The sequence below is a fragment of the Nannospalax galili genome, unplaced genomic scaffold (assembly GCF_000622305.1).
Source record: "Nannospalax galili isolate Female #2095 unplaced genomic scaffold, S.galili_v1.0 scaffold39, whole genome shotgun sequence".
Classification (NCBI taxonomy): domain Eukaryota; kingdom Metazoa; phylum Chordata; class Mammalia; order Rodentia; family Spalacidae; genus Nannospalax; species Nannospalax galili.
In genome coordinates, this window is record NW_008346683.1 from 421,287 (window position 1) to 438,791 (window position 17,505).

Consider the following 17,505-nt stretch of genomic DNA (forward strand, 5'->3'; position numbering starts at 1 on the left):
GGAAGCTGCTAGCTGTTGGCAAGAGCTGGGAGGGAGGGAAGCTGCTCATCCTGTGGGGGAACTGCTGGGGCCTAGAAGCAACCTTTAACTCTTAGTGTCTCTGCTGTGCCCTCTACTGACGAAGCTCTACATCATGCATGCTAGCAAAAGCAGAAATATTTAAAGGGCCCAGGGCTAAAAAGATAGTTTGGAGCTAGAAGGCAGTTAATAGAGACCTAGCATATGTATAGAGTGGATATTTAATATCAGACTCTTTTTTTTGTTTTTGGTCTTTTTGAGACAGCGTCTCCCTGTAGTCCTAGCTGTCCTGGAACTTACTGTGTAGACCAGGCTGGCCTTGAACTCACAGAGATCCACCTGCCTTTGCCTCCCAAGTGCTGGGATTAAAGGCGTGCCCCACCACACCGGCCAAATACCAGATTCTTAAAAGCCAGGAAGAAGATGGTAAATGGGTAGAGATCCAAGGAATCTCAAAAAATACACTTTAGCTGGGTATGGTGTCGCATACCTGTAATATCAGTACTTGGGAGAATTGTCCTGAATTTTAGGCCAGTGAGGGCTACATAGCAGGATCCTGTCATAAAACAAAACAAAAAAACTTCTATTCATCAAAGAACACTAATAGTAGGATGAGAAGGCAACCACTAATGGAAGAAAATATTTGCAAATCATATCTCTCCCAATGAATTAGTTTTTAAAACATATGAACTCAACAATATAGCATGTAATAAATGACCTCCAGCAACTCAGTTTTAAAAAATGGGCAAAAGAATTTGATAGCCTTTCTGTAAAGAAACATAAATGACCAATAAACACATGAAAAGCTGTTCAACTTACTAATCAAACCTGAGAAATAAAATTAAAGCCATAATGAGTATTACTTCATACTATTATTGAAGAATTCAAAGTGGACAAAATAAGCAAATGATTGGTAAAGATGTGGAGAAATTGAAGATCTCACATTGTTGATGGGAATGTAAGATGGATGGTACAACTGCTGTGGAAAATAGGTAGTATGATGGTTCCTCAAAAAGTTTGACTCTCCACTGACCCATGATTCTCCTTCTAGATACACACCCAGATCACCTCGAGGCATTTGAGTAGATATCTGCCATGTGCTCAGCAACTTCAGTCCCAGTAGGCGAAAGATGGAGCTGTGTTGTTTGTATACAATTATTGAGACTTAATAGGAACACAGTTTGACCCATGCTACAATACCTGAAATAGGGAACAGATACTAAGAGTCCATTCATAAAGTATCTGCCTAGTCAAATTCATGGTGACCCACTGTAGAAGAGTACTGTCCAAGGAGTGCAGAGAACTAGTGTTTAGTGTAGACAGTTTCACTTTGAGAGATAGAAAGTTCTAGAAGTAGATGATGATGGTTGCATAACAGTATGAACGTACTTAATGTTACAGAAGTGTTTGCTTAAAAATGATGAAAATGGAAAATATTGGCTACAATAAATCAAACTTTTTAAGAAAAGACAAAACAGTTAAAGTATATTTATGTAAGTCAAGTGTCCCTTATCCAAAATGCTCAGAAATAGTTTAAAAAAATTTTTTTGGACATTTGCATATTTGTAATGAGATTTTGGGATGGGATTCAATTCTACACATGACATTTACATATTTTATATACTCTATATACATAGCTTGAAGATAATTTTTTGTTACATTTTAAATAATCTTGGACGTGAAACAAAGTTTCAGGGTTTTTAGTTTTCCACTTAGAGATCATGGTGAGGTTGGCCCTGGGTTTTGCAGCATTTCAATTTTCAGATGTTTGGACTGGAGGTTCTAATCTGTGGCGTGAGCATTAGGACTGGAAAGGATAAATTTAGGGAGTTTTATTATATTACTTAGGTTCTTCAAAATATTTTGTTATCATGATCGATTTTTAATTAATAATGAAAGCAAGGACAGAGTAAAGCAGATTTAAAAGCAGAGAGGATCAGTGGTGCATGTGTCCTGCCCAGCTGCATGAAGCAGAGCTTTCAAAAGGCAGAGCTGACCTGGTTACCTCAGGGTAACCTCTTCATTTTGTTGTTCAGGAATTGAAGAGACAGTCTCACTGTGGACACTAAGGAGGCCTCAAGTTTACATTTTTTCTGCTTCTTCAGAGAACTGTACACCATCATGCCTAGCTAATTATTTTATTCATTTGTTTATTTTAACATTTTTGTTGATTCTTTGCGTTCATACAATATATTTTTGTCATATTCAGACCCCTCCCCCATCTCCACCCCCACATTACTCACACCCTCAACTTCTTGACCTTTATTATCATTACTTCTACTACTGCTACTGCTCTGCATTTACTTTTGTTTTTTTTGAGACAGGGTATCAGGTTGGCCTTGATACACTTTCTGTGTAGCTGGAGCTAGCCTTGAATGCCTCCTGATCTTCCTGCCTTGATTTCTGGAATGCTGGGAATGAATGCTTTGTGTGCATGTGAGTGTACCATGTGTATACAGACCCTGCAGAGCCCAGGAGGTGCCAGATTCCCTGAAACTGAAGTTATGGACAGTTGTTAAATATCATGTGGGTGCCAGAGTTAAATTCCACGTAGGTGCTGGGAATGGATCCCAGGTCCTTTGCAAGAGCAGCCAGTGCTCTTTACTGACTCTCCAGCCTATTTATTTATTTATTTATTTATTTATTTATTTATTTATTTATTTGTTTATTATTTATTTATTTATTTATTATGCATTTAAACAATATTTATTGAGCATCTGTGATGTGACAGATACTGTTGCAAGCACTGAAGATAGATCAGTGAACCAAAAAAAAAAGCCCAATTTCATACAGGAGAGGGAGATATTCAAATAAATGAATAGATAAGCATAATCTAGTAGGTAAGGAAAAGATCAATGGAAAGAAATCAGTTAGGACAAGGGATGATGAACAATGAAGGAGGCCTGTCTGGATATCTGCAAAGTACCCTTGAGCAGGGTTCTGAAGAAGTGAGGGAGCAGGCCATATAGGTTTGAGGGGACAGTGCACTGCCTATAGAAGGAGCAGCTAGAGGACAGTGCTTGGTGTGTTCCAGGAAGAGGAGCGGTCAGTGTGGGTGGACGCATGAAATGCAGAGGAATAATAAGAGCAAGAAATAAGAGCTGGTCACAGTGCCTTTGGGGACATATCCAGATAGGGAAAGTTCTGTTCTTCATGAGAAGATGGGGATATATCTATATATATCTATATATATAGAGAGAGAGAGATAGATATAGATATATATGATATATATATATATATATATGATTGAACCCAGGGCCTCCTGCATGCTATGCAGGTGCTCTACCACCAGCCCACTTTATGTTTTGTTTTGTTTTGTTTTATTAAATTTTGTTGTATTTCGCACAGAATATCTGAAACAATCTGAATCATCTTTATAGCCTCATCCCCACCAGCACCTACCCATAGCCCCCTCCCTGGAACCCATGCACTCTGTCCTGGGTATTAAGGCCCACTGTGTGAAGTCAGTATCCCTAGATATTCCCCAGTGCAAGTCCATCCACTTGTTGTTTAGTCAGATTCCTCTCATCTGTCTATCCAAACACCTATCATTCATTCTTCTCCCTCCTCATCTTTATAGCCTCATCCCCACCAGCACCTACCCATAGCCCCCTCCCTGGAACCCATGCACTCTGTCCTGGGTATTAAGGCCCACTGTGTGAAGTCAGTATCCCTAGATATTCCCCAGTGCAAGTCCATCCACTTGTTGTTTAGTCAGATTCCTCTCATCTGTCTATCCAAACACCTATCATTCATTCTTCTCCCTCCCCCAGAAAATGGTGAGAGAGGTGCCTCCTGGCATTCTCAGCTTATAGATCTTTAGCTCCTCCCCGACATGCAGTTAAGGTCGGCTGATTGGTTGGGAGGGTAACATCCCCCCACACCCCCTCCACTCCTTGATGAGTGTGGGAAGGAGGTGTGACTATAGCTTGCCAGCATAGTGGTCAGAGTACACTTCCAGTTAACACTCCACCCCTTCCTCTGGCTCTTACATTCTTTGTTCCAACCTCTTCCACAAAAGTCCCTGAGCCTTGGAGGGGGTGGTAGGTGTGGGATTATCTTCCTCCTATTGTGGCAAGTCACTGAACTTTTGGGTCTCTGCATCGTCAGTTTTCCATGGTCTGTTGGCCCATTTAAGTGGGATTCCATCTACTATGAAAACACAAACAAGAAGCAAGACACATAGATTAATGGAACATCACTGAAGACCCAAACCTGAGTACATGAAATTTCAGCCACCAGATATTTGACAAAGGTGCCAAGAACACACAATGGAGGAAAGGCAGAATCTTCAACAAATGGTGCTGGCAAAACTGGATCTCCACCCATAGAAGAATGAAACTAGATCCTTATCTTTCACCTTGCACAAAAGAGCAACTCTAAATGGATCAAAGACCTCAATGTGAAACTAGAAACCCTGAAACTATTAGAAGAAAATATTGGCAGTAACCTAGGTGTAGGAAAGGATTTTCTAAATGGACAATAGTTGCTCAGAAATTAAGGTCAGCAATCAGTAAGTAGGACCTCATTAAACTAAAAAGCTTCTGTACAGCAAAAGAAACAATCAAAAAAGTGAAGAGAAGACCCACAGAATGGGAAAAAATCTTCACCAGTGACACATCTGACAGAGGTTTAGCATCTAGGATATATAAAGAACTCACAAAACAAAGAATCGACCCAATTAAAAGATGGGCTAAAGATCTAAACAGGGTTCTCAAAGGAAGAAATAAAGATGGCTAAGAAACATCTTAAAAAGTGTTCAGCATTGTTAGTAATTAGGAAAATGCAAATTAAAACCACCTTAAGGTTTCATATTACCCTAGTCAGACTGGCTAGGATCAAGAGAACAAATGATATTAAATGCTGGTGAGGATGTAGAGAAAGTGGAAATGCTCGTTCACTGCTGGTGGGATTGCAAACTCGTGCAACCTCTTTGGAAAATGGTGTGGAGAGCTCTTAAAAAACTAAAAATGAACCTACCATATGACCCGGTTATACTCCTTGGCATATACCCAAAGGACTCATCCTATAGTAGAGACACTTGTTACATCCATGTTTGTTGCTGCTCTCTTCACAATAGCTAAGAGATGGAAGCAACCTAAGTGCCCCTCAACTGACAAGTGGTTAACAAAAATGTGGTACATTTACACAATGGAGTTCTATTTAGCAGTAAAGAAAGATAAAATACTGATATTTGCAGGTAAATGGATGGATCTAGAAACTGTTATACTAAGTGAAGTAACACAGACTCAGAAAAACAAAAGACATATATTCTTCCTCATTTGTGGCTCCTGGCACCAAATCCTTATAAGTTGAGTACATATTCTGATGCAGCTGCAGGGACCAAGAATATGGAGGGGAAACGGAAGTAAAGGGAAAGAAGGAACTTGAGAGAGAATAGTAGGATAAAGGGGTTAGTTAAAGGGGAGGGGGAGGAAGGAGGGCTATACAAAGAACTACAGGAATAAATGAGGAAAAATTTCTCCAGATACACATAAAAAAAGCCCCCCCCAAACTATTTTTTTTTCCTCTTACCTCTTTGTTCCCCCTTCTCCCCTTTCCAGTTCTGACCAGGTTTTCCTGGGTTACCCAAATTAGTATTGTACTACAACTCCTTGTTTCAACATCATTAATTTTCATCAAGTTTTTTAAAATCTTCAGTGTATATTCTGAGGAACTGCTGTTAGAGAAAGGTAAGAAAAAGATTGTTTGTTTGAAAATATGGTACATCGTGGGGCTAGACTCATGCCTTATATAATTTTTCCCTCAAGTCATTTACCAACTGGTAGATACTACAAGAAGGAAGGAATTCTTTTGAACATCTCTTTATATTAAATTCTGGCCAGATAAATAGATGTCTCCTGTTACCTTGTCTGTTACTGCTTTGTGCGGTAGACATTATTTGTAACATAGTTGAGAAACTCAGGCAAGACATCACATAGTTAAATTAAAGAGTGATGGGTCCAGTGTGTGAGTATGCATCTTTCTGACTCAGAGTTCATGCCTTCCCTACTGCAGGGTGAAAGGAGTTGGATGTGTAAGGCAGTGGTTGATAAGAATTGAAAGCAGGCAGGCCCAGTCTAATTTTTGGGTCCAGGTCCTCTTTTACTTGGTGCCCATTGATTTGAAAGGTAAAATAGGATCTTCCTCTCAGCCTTTCAGCCTCTCAGCCTCCTCATCCCTAAAGGAAGGATTTGACATATCTTTTAGATGCCATGACTTTGCTGAAAAGGTGGGCTGCTAGGATCCAATTTATTCTCCTTTTGGATTTTAGTATGAGACTTCCTGTTTATGCCAAGGTATTTCTTTTTTTTAAAAAAAGTATTTTATTATTTTTATTTTATGTGTATGCATGTATTGCCTGCATGTAGGTAAGTGCACCCATGTCATGCAGTGCCCACGGAGGACAGAAGATGCTGTCAGGTCCCCTGGAACTGTAGTTACAGACAGTTGTTAGCTCCCATGTGGGTGCTGGGATTCGAACCCACGTGTTCTGCAAGCACAGCCAGTGTTCTTAACTATTGAGCCATCTCTCCAGCCTGGGTATTTCTAATTGTAACCAACAAATAGTAAAATCAGCAAGTGGAGAGGGAGGATGTGATTATCATCCATTGTGACTCTGAGGAGGTAGGTGTAATGAGTTGTGTCTTATTTTGCCAAGAAGGTTTAGTTTACCAGTTACCGATTCAACCTTAAACTGGGACTGTTAGGTACTGCCAGATTCTTATCCCTTAAAAACCTCCATCTTATGTCTAAGCACTTGGAACTCTGAGGTTTGGAAGCAGCATGACATCATGGTTGCTTAGCAGTCTCGTCTCTATTCTTGAGCTAGAGATATTTGTAGCTGGGACTTGTTTTGCATGTACTAGCACATGAAACTTTCGCTCATGTTGAGTGCCTGTGGTATTTACTTCACTCTCTTTTAAACTAGAGTTAATACTTGAAAACCAGCAACTCGTGAACAAAATACTAAAATATCCCGAGAAACCCTCTCCCTCCATCCTCCCATCCACATGGTATAAATCCATCTTGCCTTCAGTTAAATAAAGGAAATAAATTCATTTCAAACAGGGATTAAGTCAGCAGGCAGTCTGCTTGTGCCATTGCCTGGGTTGTCCCCACAGAGAACAGCACTGGTTCTTCCTTTTTTGCTTCCTTTCACTTTCCTCTCCTAAGGCATGGGTCTTGTTTTATTCTCAGTACCCTTCCCCTTCCATTTTTTGCAGTTGGGTTTATTTTATTAGATACAAAAGAAAAGCAGTGGGACAGCTTTTGATTTTTTTTTTTCTTTCCATCAGTTGCTTAACTTCATTGTGTTTTTACATTTTCTGCCCCTGCTCCCATCCAACTTCCATCAGTGATACTGACCAGCAGGAAATACTGTTATAATAATATCTAGATACACAAAACAGAAGCTGGTAATGTTAAGTACATGCATCCAGGGTAGGTGGACAGTGTGGCATCATTCTTAGGCTTCCCAGGAGACTTTCAGTTGGTGTTTTTATGGACCACTGCTTAGGATTTATATTACAACTCTAATTGCATCCTGAAAGCAGGGCCAGGCCTTGGCGATTTCAGCATTGGTGAATATTCCCATCACCTCTCAATTGTATTTTTAATTAATTAAGGTATTTTTGAGACAGGGTCTCCCTGTAGCCCCAGGTGTCCTGGAACTCACTATTAGATCAGGATGGCCTTGAACTCACAAAGATCTGCCTGCGTCTGCCTCCTGAGTGCTGGGATTAAAGGCGTGCCCCACCATGCCCAGCTCAATTGTATTTTAAAATTGCTTAAGAAAGTGGTACTTTTTATTTTTAATTTTTTAATTTTTGGTCTTTTTGAGACAAGGTCTCCTTGTAGTCAGAGCTGGCCTGGAAATCCTATGTAGACCAGGCTGTCCTGGAACTCACAAAGATCCACCTGCCTCTGCCTCCAGAGTACCAGGTTAAAGGCGTGCACCACCAAGCCTGGCTAAATTTTATAAACTTGGATCCTTATGGTATGTGTTTTCCAGCAATTTGTTCAATGCTATGTGAAACTCTTTCCATTAATGCACATCTTCCCCTAATGCACATCACTATATTCCACTTACTCTGAATGCTGTCTTGGGCTTGGGAGATGCTCAGCAGTTAAGAGTACTGGCTGCTCTTGCAGAGGACCTGGGTTCAATACACTGATTTTAGAGTATTATGATCTTTTGCTGACAAAGATTTTTCTGTGTTGTTGATCTCTAGGATGTAATGACATAAGATTTTTATGTGGGGTGCTGTTGCCCAAGTTCTCTCAGGGTCTGTTGCACTATCAGACAAACCATATAACATACTTTTATGTGAATTTATTATAGTTTATACCGTGGGGGGTGACTCATAAAGAAACAAACACCCGGTGCCCAGCTCTGCACCACAGCTCAGAGCCCGCCATTCCAGATTGCTCCCTTGGCCCACCCATAGTCACCACTAGCTTTCGCCCATGCCTCGTGGACCCGTAGTCTCACCCCAGGTTGGTAAATACTGGGCCATTCCATTCTCGCGCCAGGCTGCTGCATTCCAGGACGTGGCTCCCATCCCAAGATAATGCCCAGAAGCCCCTCCCTCTGTTGCTAACTCTCCACAGTCAATTCTCCGCAGCAGGCCCTGTCCCTTGGAGGAACAGGACCCCAGGACACACTCCACCCCTTTCCTCCTCTCTTACAATCTTCCACTAAGGTCCCTGAGCCTTGGAGGGGGTGACAGATGTAGGTCAATCTCTCTTGTATCATGGTGAGATAATGACTTCTTGGGCCTCCCCATTATTCGTCTTTAAGTCGTGGTCATTGATGTATCTCAGTGGTGTTTCTTTTACTGTAAAGACAAATAGAAGGAAGTAGACACATCTAACAAACACAAATTAAATACAAATGCCTAGAAGATATCCCAGTAGGAGTACTAGATTCATTAAACAGCATACTTGTCCCCGCTAGGGCCAGTAACCTTCCTCGGCACAAGGCATTGGCTTGGTCTGCAGTCCCTGTTCTGTGTTCCACCCCTAGGAGTGGGCCTTATCCAATTAGAAATTTGTCAGTTCTGTGTATGCTGGTCAAGCCATTACTGCACTTGTAGGCATCGCTTGGCATGTTCATAGTGTGCAACACGCAGGGTCCATTGTTGAGTAGAATTATAGGGGATCCTTTCTTCCCCAACCATCTACATAACACCTTCTGGTAATATGAACATCATCCACCCTGTGGCATGGAGATTTTTGGCTTAGTCTCAGCTCCATCTTCTTCTCCCGTGCTCACAACATGCAGTGTCTTCAGCAACATGGCCTTACCGTCCTTTCTAGTGTACAGCCAACATTAGTGGCTATATCCTTGGTGAATTTGAGGACCTTTAGGATCTCTAACCAACAGCTCATAGGGAGGTAACCCATGCTGCGTACTGTAGATTTTCTTAACAGTTGTATAGTTTGGGAGTCTCTGTCTTCATCTTACCCAACCATAAAACTCCCAAGAATCTTACAGCTATAGCTGGCCTTTGTTTCTTCAGATATCTTTCAAATGGGTTTCACATCTGTAAACACTCAAAGGAAGGTTAACATTATATATTAAATCAATCATAGACAAGCTCTCACACAGCATGGAAAGGTTTTGTCCATTCATATTAACTGTTTTCTCCATAGATCCTTGTTAGGTACCATAGCATGGGTATGAGGCATTAATTTGGTTAGCTCTTTATACTCTTTAGTTATCCCTTTGGAGTCATTTTGCACTTGGAGGGTTTTACATGGAGTCGCTTTGTATTCTTTTATTCTTGATATACTTACAGGTGTTGGCTCCAGTTGCCTGACCCTGCACTGGGCTAAGGAGACAGGCAGTTTCTCCTGTCCCTGCTGCATTTGTTGGTTACCTGAGTCAGACAGGCTCTGGGTCTGCCTCCTGACTGCAGCCATATCTGTCATCTCCCCATTGACCACACCTGAACTTGGTGGGGAAACCTGCTTCCACCCCTAGTATGGCCTTTATCGGAAAAGAAATGCATCTTATTTAATCTTTTGGGATTCTTAACCACTCCTGAAACAGTTTTTATCTTTTGAATGTCTTTTGTAAACTCTTCTTCTGGGTTTTAAGCCTTCTAGAAATGCCTTAGTACCAAATTTGGTTTTCTATCAATTTTTTCTCTGAGAATTTGGGCTTGACATAAGTCTTGCCACATTTGTCTTCGAGTAACCCAAGTGGACCATGTTCTCTGTCTGGTCTTTTTTATATCTCTTACAGGGTGTTCTGTTATTCTACAGGCACATTTTACATGCTGGTCAGAATCATTTAGATTTGCCAAAGCCTGTCTCACTTTACAAAGATCTTGTCCCATTAAAGGGCTTAGTAAAACCATTAAAGCCCCATACCATTCTCGAGGTCCCAGTTGAATTAAGTTTTCCTTCGTATCTCTGGTGAACAGAGTCTTTACTGGCCCAGTGAACTGGACATCATATATTGCTTTTCTCATACGTAGTTCTCTCAGTAATGCCTGCCTCTCCTTTATAGTCCTCCAGTGTCTGTTAATCATGTTAGTCTCCCTTGGTGTCAACCATGTATCTTTAATGCCTTCAACCAGCACCCCATTAAGGACTGCTCCCCTCCTGCATTGGCCTAGGTTGAACAGCCTATATTGCAAGGATGGATGGGTGGTTATATAACTCAACTGTGAGGCTCCTGAAGGACTTAGACTGATGTCATTTGCTCCCATGTCCCATACTCTCACAAGCCACATGGCTAGGGGCTCTCTGATAGTTTGCTTGTAAGTTTTTCCTAGTTTTAACAGTTCCAGCATGGAGTATATCCTAGCTACAGCACTGTTAGCTTTTGTTTTCCTTTTGAATCAACAGTTGAATCTGAGGGCCAGCTTTAGGTAGTTTTATTTTTAGGTCATCTTTTTTTACTATTATATGTCTTTTCCTCTGAGTCCTTGGACCTTACACAAGTTAAAGTGTCCCACTTTTTACCTGTCTCAAGCTCTGCAACTGGATCTGCCAGGACCTCCCTAGCCTTTTCATCTTCCCCTGCCTAGGGCACATCTTTTATTATGCAGAGTGGCAACACCCCCCTCTGGGTGCTCCATTTGTGTCCAGAGCCAGTAAAAGATTTTCTAGCTTCCGGACAATCTTTAATAAATCTTTATATACCCACAACATACCCACAACATACAACACAGCTGTGGGCCACACTTCTGCATGGCCGGCCCCGTTTTAGTTACGTATTTTATAATCCATTGTAAAAACCACATCAGCACCACCATCAGCTCTCTAGCTTTTTCAAACTTCCATGGTCTGTCATTTTTAGCACCTTCATCCTGCCGACTACACCAATTTTGTCGCCCATGTTCTCTTGGGGTCTCTTGCACTATCAGACAAACCATATAGCATATTTTTATGTGAATTTATTATAGTTTATACCATGGGGGGGGCATGACTCACAAACAAACACCTGTGGCTCAGAGCCCACCATTCCAGATCGCTTTTGCGGCCCTCCCATAGTCACCGCTAGCTTTTGCCTCATGGACCCGTAGTCCTGCCCCAGGTCGTTTAATGCTGGGTCATTCTGTTCTCACGCCTGGCCATCACACTCCGGGCCACGGCACCTGTCCCAAGATGATGCCCAGAAGCCCCCTCCCTCTGTGGCTAACTGTCTGCAGTCAATTCTCCACAGCAGGCCCAGCACCTTGGAGGAACCAGGACCCCAGGACAGGTGCTGTCTGGGAGGATGAATTGTTAGTAAGCACTTGGACTTTTTGATTACTGTCTTAATCACATGATCCCTTTCTGAGAGAATTTTGAATGGAATCTTTACATTTAATGGATAATATGGAGTGGTTGTTGAGATGAGAACCTGGTAAAATGGAAAGAACAGGGTCCTGGAGTCCTGGGTTCAGCAGACCCAGGTTGGCAGTTCTCCATGACAGGAAGAACATTCCTGTGTACCTCTGTGTCATCTCCTTCTCTTTGCTTTTCTCTCTTCCTCTTTCCCTTCCATCCTGGAGTTGCACTGCTGAAGTTGCTCAACATCTGGGGGCCATTTCTGTCATCATCATTGTTAGGGAATGGTGTTGAAGTAAATCTACAGAATCCAGAACAAATAAGGTACATGAGAATTTCAGGAACTGTGTTCTTTTTCTTTCCTCTCCCTTCTCCAAAATAATTGAAATTATGTCTTCCCTGTAAATGTTAGTGTGAATATTGCCTTTAAATGGATATTATTTTATTTTTAAATTTAAAAAAAATTGTGTGTGTGTTTACATGCAGGGCACATGTGGAGGTCAGAGGATAACTCCAGGAGTTGATTTTCTCCTTCTTCCATGTGAATGTCAGGGATCAAACTTGGGTCATCGGTCCTGGCAGCAAGTGTCTTCTGCTGAGCTGCCTCACTGGCCCCTAACTATCACTATTTTAAAATATGAAATTGAATGAGATATTCCTAGACTATAAATCTAGCCTTTTAAAAGTAATTTGGTGTTTTTTAGTATAATTACCAAGTTCTGCATCTGTCACTAATGCCTAATTCCAGAACATTTTCGTTAATTCCTAAAATGATCCCTGTTACTTGTTAGCATTATCTCCGGCCTCTGAGATCACTAGTATCTTGTCACCATAGATTTGTCTGGTGTGGACATTTCCTATAACTTGTGGCCATTTTATATTCAGTCTTTTTCATTTAGCATGATGTTTTCAAGATTCATCCGCATTGTATTAGTATTTCATTTCTTTTTAATTGATCCATTCATCAACTGATGGGCATTTTGGGTTGTTTTACTGTTTGGGTACTCTGGAATTAGGCTGCTCTGAGCATTCATGTTCAAGGATTAAGTGGACATGTGTTTTTGTTTTTCTTAATTATATTCTTTGTTGTGAAATTCCTGTGTTTAACTCTTTCATTTTATCTTTTAATAATGTGTACGTGTGTGGGTATGGGCACATGAATGCAGATGCCCTTGGAGGCCAGAGATGTTGGATTCCTTGGAACCAAAGTTTCCAGTATTTATGAGCTGCCCAGTTGTGGGTGCTGGGAATGGAACTTTTGCATCTACAAGAGCATTACTTGCTTTTAACCATTCAGCCATCTCTTGAGCCCCATGTTTTTAACGTTTTGATGGTCTACTCAGCTGTTTACAAAGTGACTATACCATTTTCTCTTCCCACCAGTGATGTACCCCGTTCTAATTTTCCCATCCTCACCACCACTTGTTAGTTGTCGGACTTTGATTACAGCCATCCCACGGTGTGTGCTGATTTACATTAACTGTAGTAACACTGAGCCTTTTTTCATGTTCTCTGCTCACTGACCATTTGCATATCTTTTGGAGAATGGACTGTTCAAACACTCTTCTCATTTTTAAGTAATTTTTTCTTTTGTTGCTGAGTTGTAATAGTCCTTTATATATTCTGGACACATTTCCCTTATCAAATGTGATTTGCAGGTGTCTTCTCCATTGTGTAGCTTGTCGTTCCTGGTGGCCTTTGAGGCACAACAGTTATGTGTTTTAATGATGTTTAATTGACCATATTTTCTTTCTCCTGTGTTTTTGGTGTCATATTGAACCTGCTGCTTATCCAAAGGTAATGAAGATTTGTTCCTGTGGTTTCTCTGCAGAGTTTTATAGCTTCAGGTTTGCTCTATTTTGAGTTGATTTTGTATATGGTATGGGGTTTTAACTTTATTACATGTGGATATCCTGTTTTCTCAGTATCATTTGTTAAGAAGTCTGTTCTTTCTCACCTTGACTTTTTTGGTGTCCTTTAAAAATAATAGTTTGTCATATTTGTTAGGGTTATTTTTTCTCTACTCTGAGTTGTATTTCATTGACTTACATGTCTGTCCCCTGCCTCCCCCTCTCACAGTCCAAAGGCTTTTATTAAGATAACTACAAAGAGGGCTGGGGATGGAGCTCAGTGGTAAAGTGTTTGCCTAGCATGTGTAAGGCCCTAGGTCCAGTTCCCAGCAGAACACACTGTATTAGTTACTTCTTTCTTTATTGCTGTGATAAACACCATAACCAAGGCAAATTATAGAAGGAGGAATAAGAGTCCATCTTGGTGGGGGAGACATGGCAGTAAGCAGAGCATAAGCTGAGCACTGGCATCCTTAAGCAGGCAAGGGAATTACAGAGAGAAACTGGACATGGGAAGTAGCTATGAACTCTCAAAGCACTGCCCCCCTGTGGCATGCTTCCTCCAGCAAGGCTACAAATTTTAGGGATTCCATGACCTTCTCAAAACAGTGCCACCAACTAGGGTCAAGTATTCAATGGTGACATTCTCATTTAACACCCCCCCCCCACACACACACACAGCGTGCATGCATGAAAGCCAGGGAATGTGGGATAACATGTCCTTATGTTGAAACAGCCACATCTGTCCTAATGCTAGTGCCTCACTACCCTGAATATCAAAGCTTTTTATTTTGGTCTTTTTTGAGACAGGGTCTCCCAGTAGCCCCAGCTGGCCTGGAATTCACTATGTAGACCAGACTGGCCTTGAACTCAACAGAGATCCGCCTGCCTCTGCCTCCAGAGTGCCACCATGCCCGGCAAATATCATAGCTTTCAGTGAACTTCGAAATCAGATTCTTTAGCTTTTTTCTTCTTAAGATTTCTTTATTGTATGTCCATAATTCAAAAGACAGTTATCTTTAATGTCTAGTTTGTTTTCTTTGAGTACACTAATCCACAAATAACTTAAGTGTCCAACAGAAATTTAGGTACAGAAAAGGAAAGTTACTAGATTAAACCAGTAACTGAATTCCCAGATAATTTATGTTTACTTAAGACCAATTCCACTTATTTACCTGAATATTCTTTCAGGTGTCTGCCATGTGTGGTCTCCATGTGCTAGATATTCAGTAAATCTCAGGGGAAAACATGATGCATAAGACACAGTGACTCCTTTTGACCTTAAATTGACTCCCTATTTACTCTCATGATTTTGAAGGGACTGTGGACTTTTGACTATACATACATCCATAGCCTTACTTCTGACTGTATCTTTGATGTGCCTACCATTAAGTGAAAAATGCATTCACCCCATGAGTCTTATCAGTGGAAAATCTTGCTTTCCTGCCAGTAGTAGTAAAAGGGCAAGTGGATGGCAGAAGAGGGTGAGCTGCTTTCAGTGGCTGTAGTGAGTACTTCAGAAATCGTAAGGGCACCATGAGTTCTCACTCACTCCTTTATGCACACATGGGTCTCCCCCTAAAGTTCCCCTGAAGGCTGAAAACATTATTTTGGTCACCTTCTTTCTCTCTTCTTTTTTTCTTCTTTCTCTAGTCATTTAACATTAATCTGAGTAGATCATGTAAGGCATAAGTGGGTCTCATAGAGTCTAAGTTAGTTACTTTGCCTTTGGGGCTCTTGACTTAATTATTCAATGTGAAGATGAGACACAGTAAATAAACATTTTTAAAAAGAAGACATTAAAATCATAAATAGTACAGAAAGAAAACTGCACAGAGAATCTAAGTACATATTGACATACAAGCATGGCAGGAGTCACTTCAGTCCTAAGATGATATAGAGTAGTAGGGCATCTTAAACACAGGAAGACTTGGATCTGGATTTAAAAGAACTGAGGGCAACAGGTTGATAGAAGGAATAAGACTTTCCAGATGAAGAAGCATTTCTTGACAAGATGGAGACACATGGAAATTTGTAGAACCACTGCTTTCAGTGAGGAAGGACTGGGACTGCTAGCATCTCACAAGGTGGAGTGAGGCATTATTGTGCCCCAAGTCTCAATAGTATACTGGGAAGAAGACAAGCTTTCTCCACACAGAGAAAAATAGTATTCATGAATAGTGTTCATTCCTGTATGTGGCACTGTAGAAGTTTATCTGGGAAGGGCCTAGATAGGTGGAGAATAGTGATGACATGTTTAGGGAGCTTGCCTAGAAAGTTTGCATGATTTTGATTCTTAATATTCTCTTGTCTCTTATAGTTTGATTTTTTTTCTTTTTTCTTTGTCTTAGAACGAGCCTCTGACCCCAGGTTATCATGGATTCCCAGCACGGGACAGCCAGGTTGGTGTCTACTGTTTATAACTGAGATGTTTGTATTCTGAAAGGATGCATTAAAAGATGACTGGAAGCATTTCCTAAAATTACTTATGTTGGAAGGTAATACAACTTGTTTCAGCAATGTATTGGTTTTTTTTTTTTTTTGGTCTTTTTGAGACAGGGTCTCCCTGTAGCCCCAGCTGTCCTGGAACTCACTATGTAGACCAGACTGGCCTTGAACTCACAGAGATCCACCTGCCTCTGCCTCCAGAGCACTGGGATTAAAGGTGTGTGCCACCATGCCCAGCAGCAATGTATTGTTTTTAGAGGTATGAATTAAATATATTTCATAATCCTAAATGTATTATAATTATGTTGTTAAAATTACAGGTAGTTTAGGAGAAAGAACCAGCACTGTAATGATTGCTTCGATAGTTTCCTTCTGTGGCTCTTTATTTTTTTTTTTTAACCTGGTTTTCTTGATACCTCCTAGTACTCAGCAATAGATTTGTCTTTTTTTCCTGTCATGTAGCTTCTGCTTGCATAGATATTTTTTAGTCTTTGCAATAATCTGCAGCAAGAAAATTCTGTTTTTCTTCCTGGGGTAGTTTTCAGCCTTATGGTTTTAATCAGGGAACACTTGCTTGAGAGGAAGCTGCCTTTCTTTGCTGAATGGGGAATGGGTAGAAAAAGCCCAACCTCTATTGTGCCCAGAGCAGAACTGCCTTCTACTGATAGCCTCAGTTCAATCAGTGTGTAAAATACCTTCAGTGTCTTTTGGTATGTGAAAGCTCCAGCAGGTGAGGCTGGATCAGAGTAAAGACAGAACAAGTGAGGTTGTTCCTTAAAGAAATGTCATGAATGAAATTCATCTCTTTCCTATTGGCAGGAAACTGACAATTCCAGAGGTTTGAAAAAGTAGTTTCTTGTTATCTTTGAATGCCTGCCTACCCATTCCATATAGGGTTATCAAAAATCCCTACCATGTTATGCTTGTCTAAGGATACACTGGGAATGTCAGTGCTACTTGAAAGGTTGACATAGTTAACCTTTCCAGAAGTTAATTGAATCTCATCAGAGTTTCTGAAGCTGGTCTTAAAAACTAGGCTAATCAGCAGTCTTCTATGTGGAGACCTTCCACATTTGAGAACATTTGCTCAGTTTCTGCATTTTTGGTGCTAGGTTGACATCAGAGTGCCCCAGTTAGGGTGGAGAGACAGAAGAGGAAGCCTTGTTTACCTCAGTGCTTATCTTTTAGTGGGATCCTCCCTGTTGAAGTGGAAGAAGGAAGTTTTTGATGTAAAGCTAGGGTTATTGATCCAAACCTAATGAGAATTTAGAAGTGGTATATGTGTGTGTTTTCTTAGTATGGATTTGCCTTGGATCTTCTCTAAGGTGTGACATTTGTGACTTTTGATAGTTCTTCATCCTGGCCATACATCAGAAAAAAAAAAAAAAAAAAAAAAAAAAAC

The 17,505-nt window shown here is 40.8% G+C and overlaps 1 protein-coding gene across 21 annotated transcripts in view; it reads left to right on the forward strand.

Moving 5' to 3' along the window:
- The window catches only part of Rbfox2 (RNA binding fox-1 homolog 2), a 288,997-nt gene that overhangs the window by 83,987 nt on the left and 187,505 nt on the right, over positions 1-17,505 (forward strand). For 19 of the 21 annotated variants that reach the window (XR_003851088.1, XR_003851089.1, XM_029568324.1 and 16 more), the window contains exon 2: positions 16,007-16,057. The exons of the other annotated variants lie outside the window; for them this stretch is intronic. Coding sequence is in view for 17 of the 19 variants with exons in the window: in XM_029568324.1 (XP_029424184.1) it covers positions 16,007-16,057 (51 nt within the window). In the remaining 2 variants the exon portion in view is untranslated. The remainder of the gene's footprint in view (positions 1-16,006; positions 16,058-17,505) is intronic. 21 annotated transcript variants of the gene reach the window in all.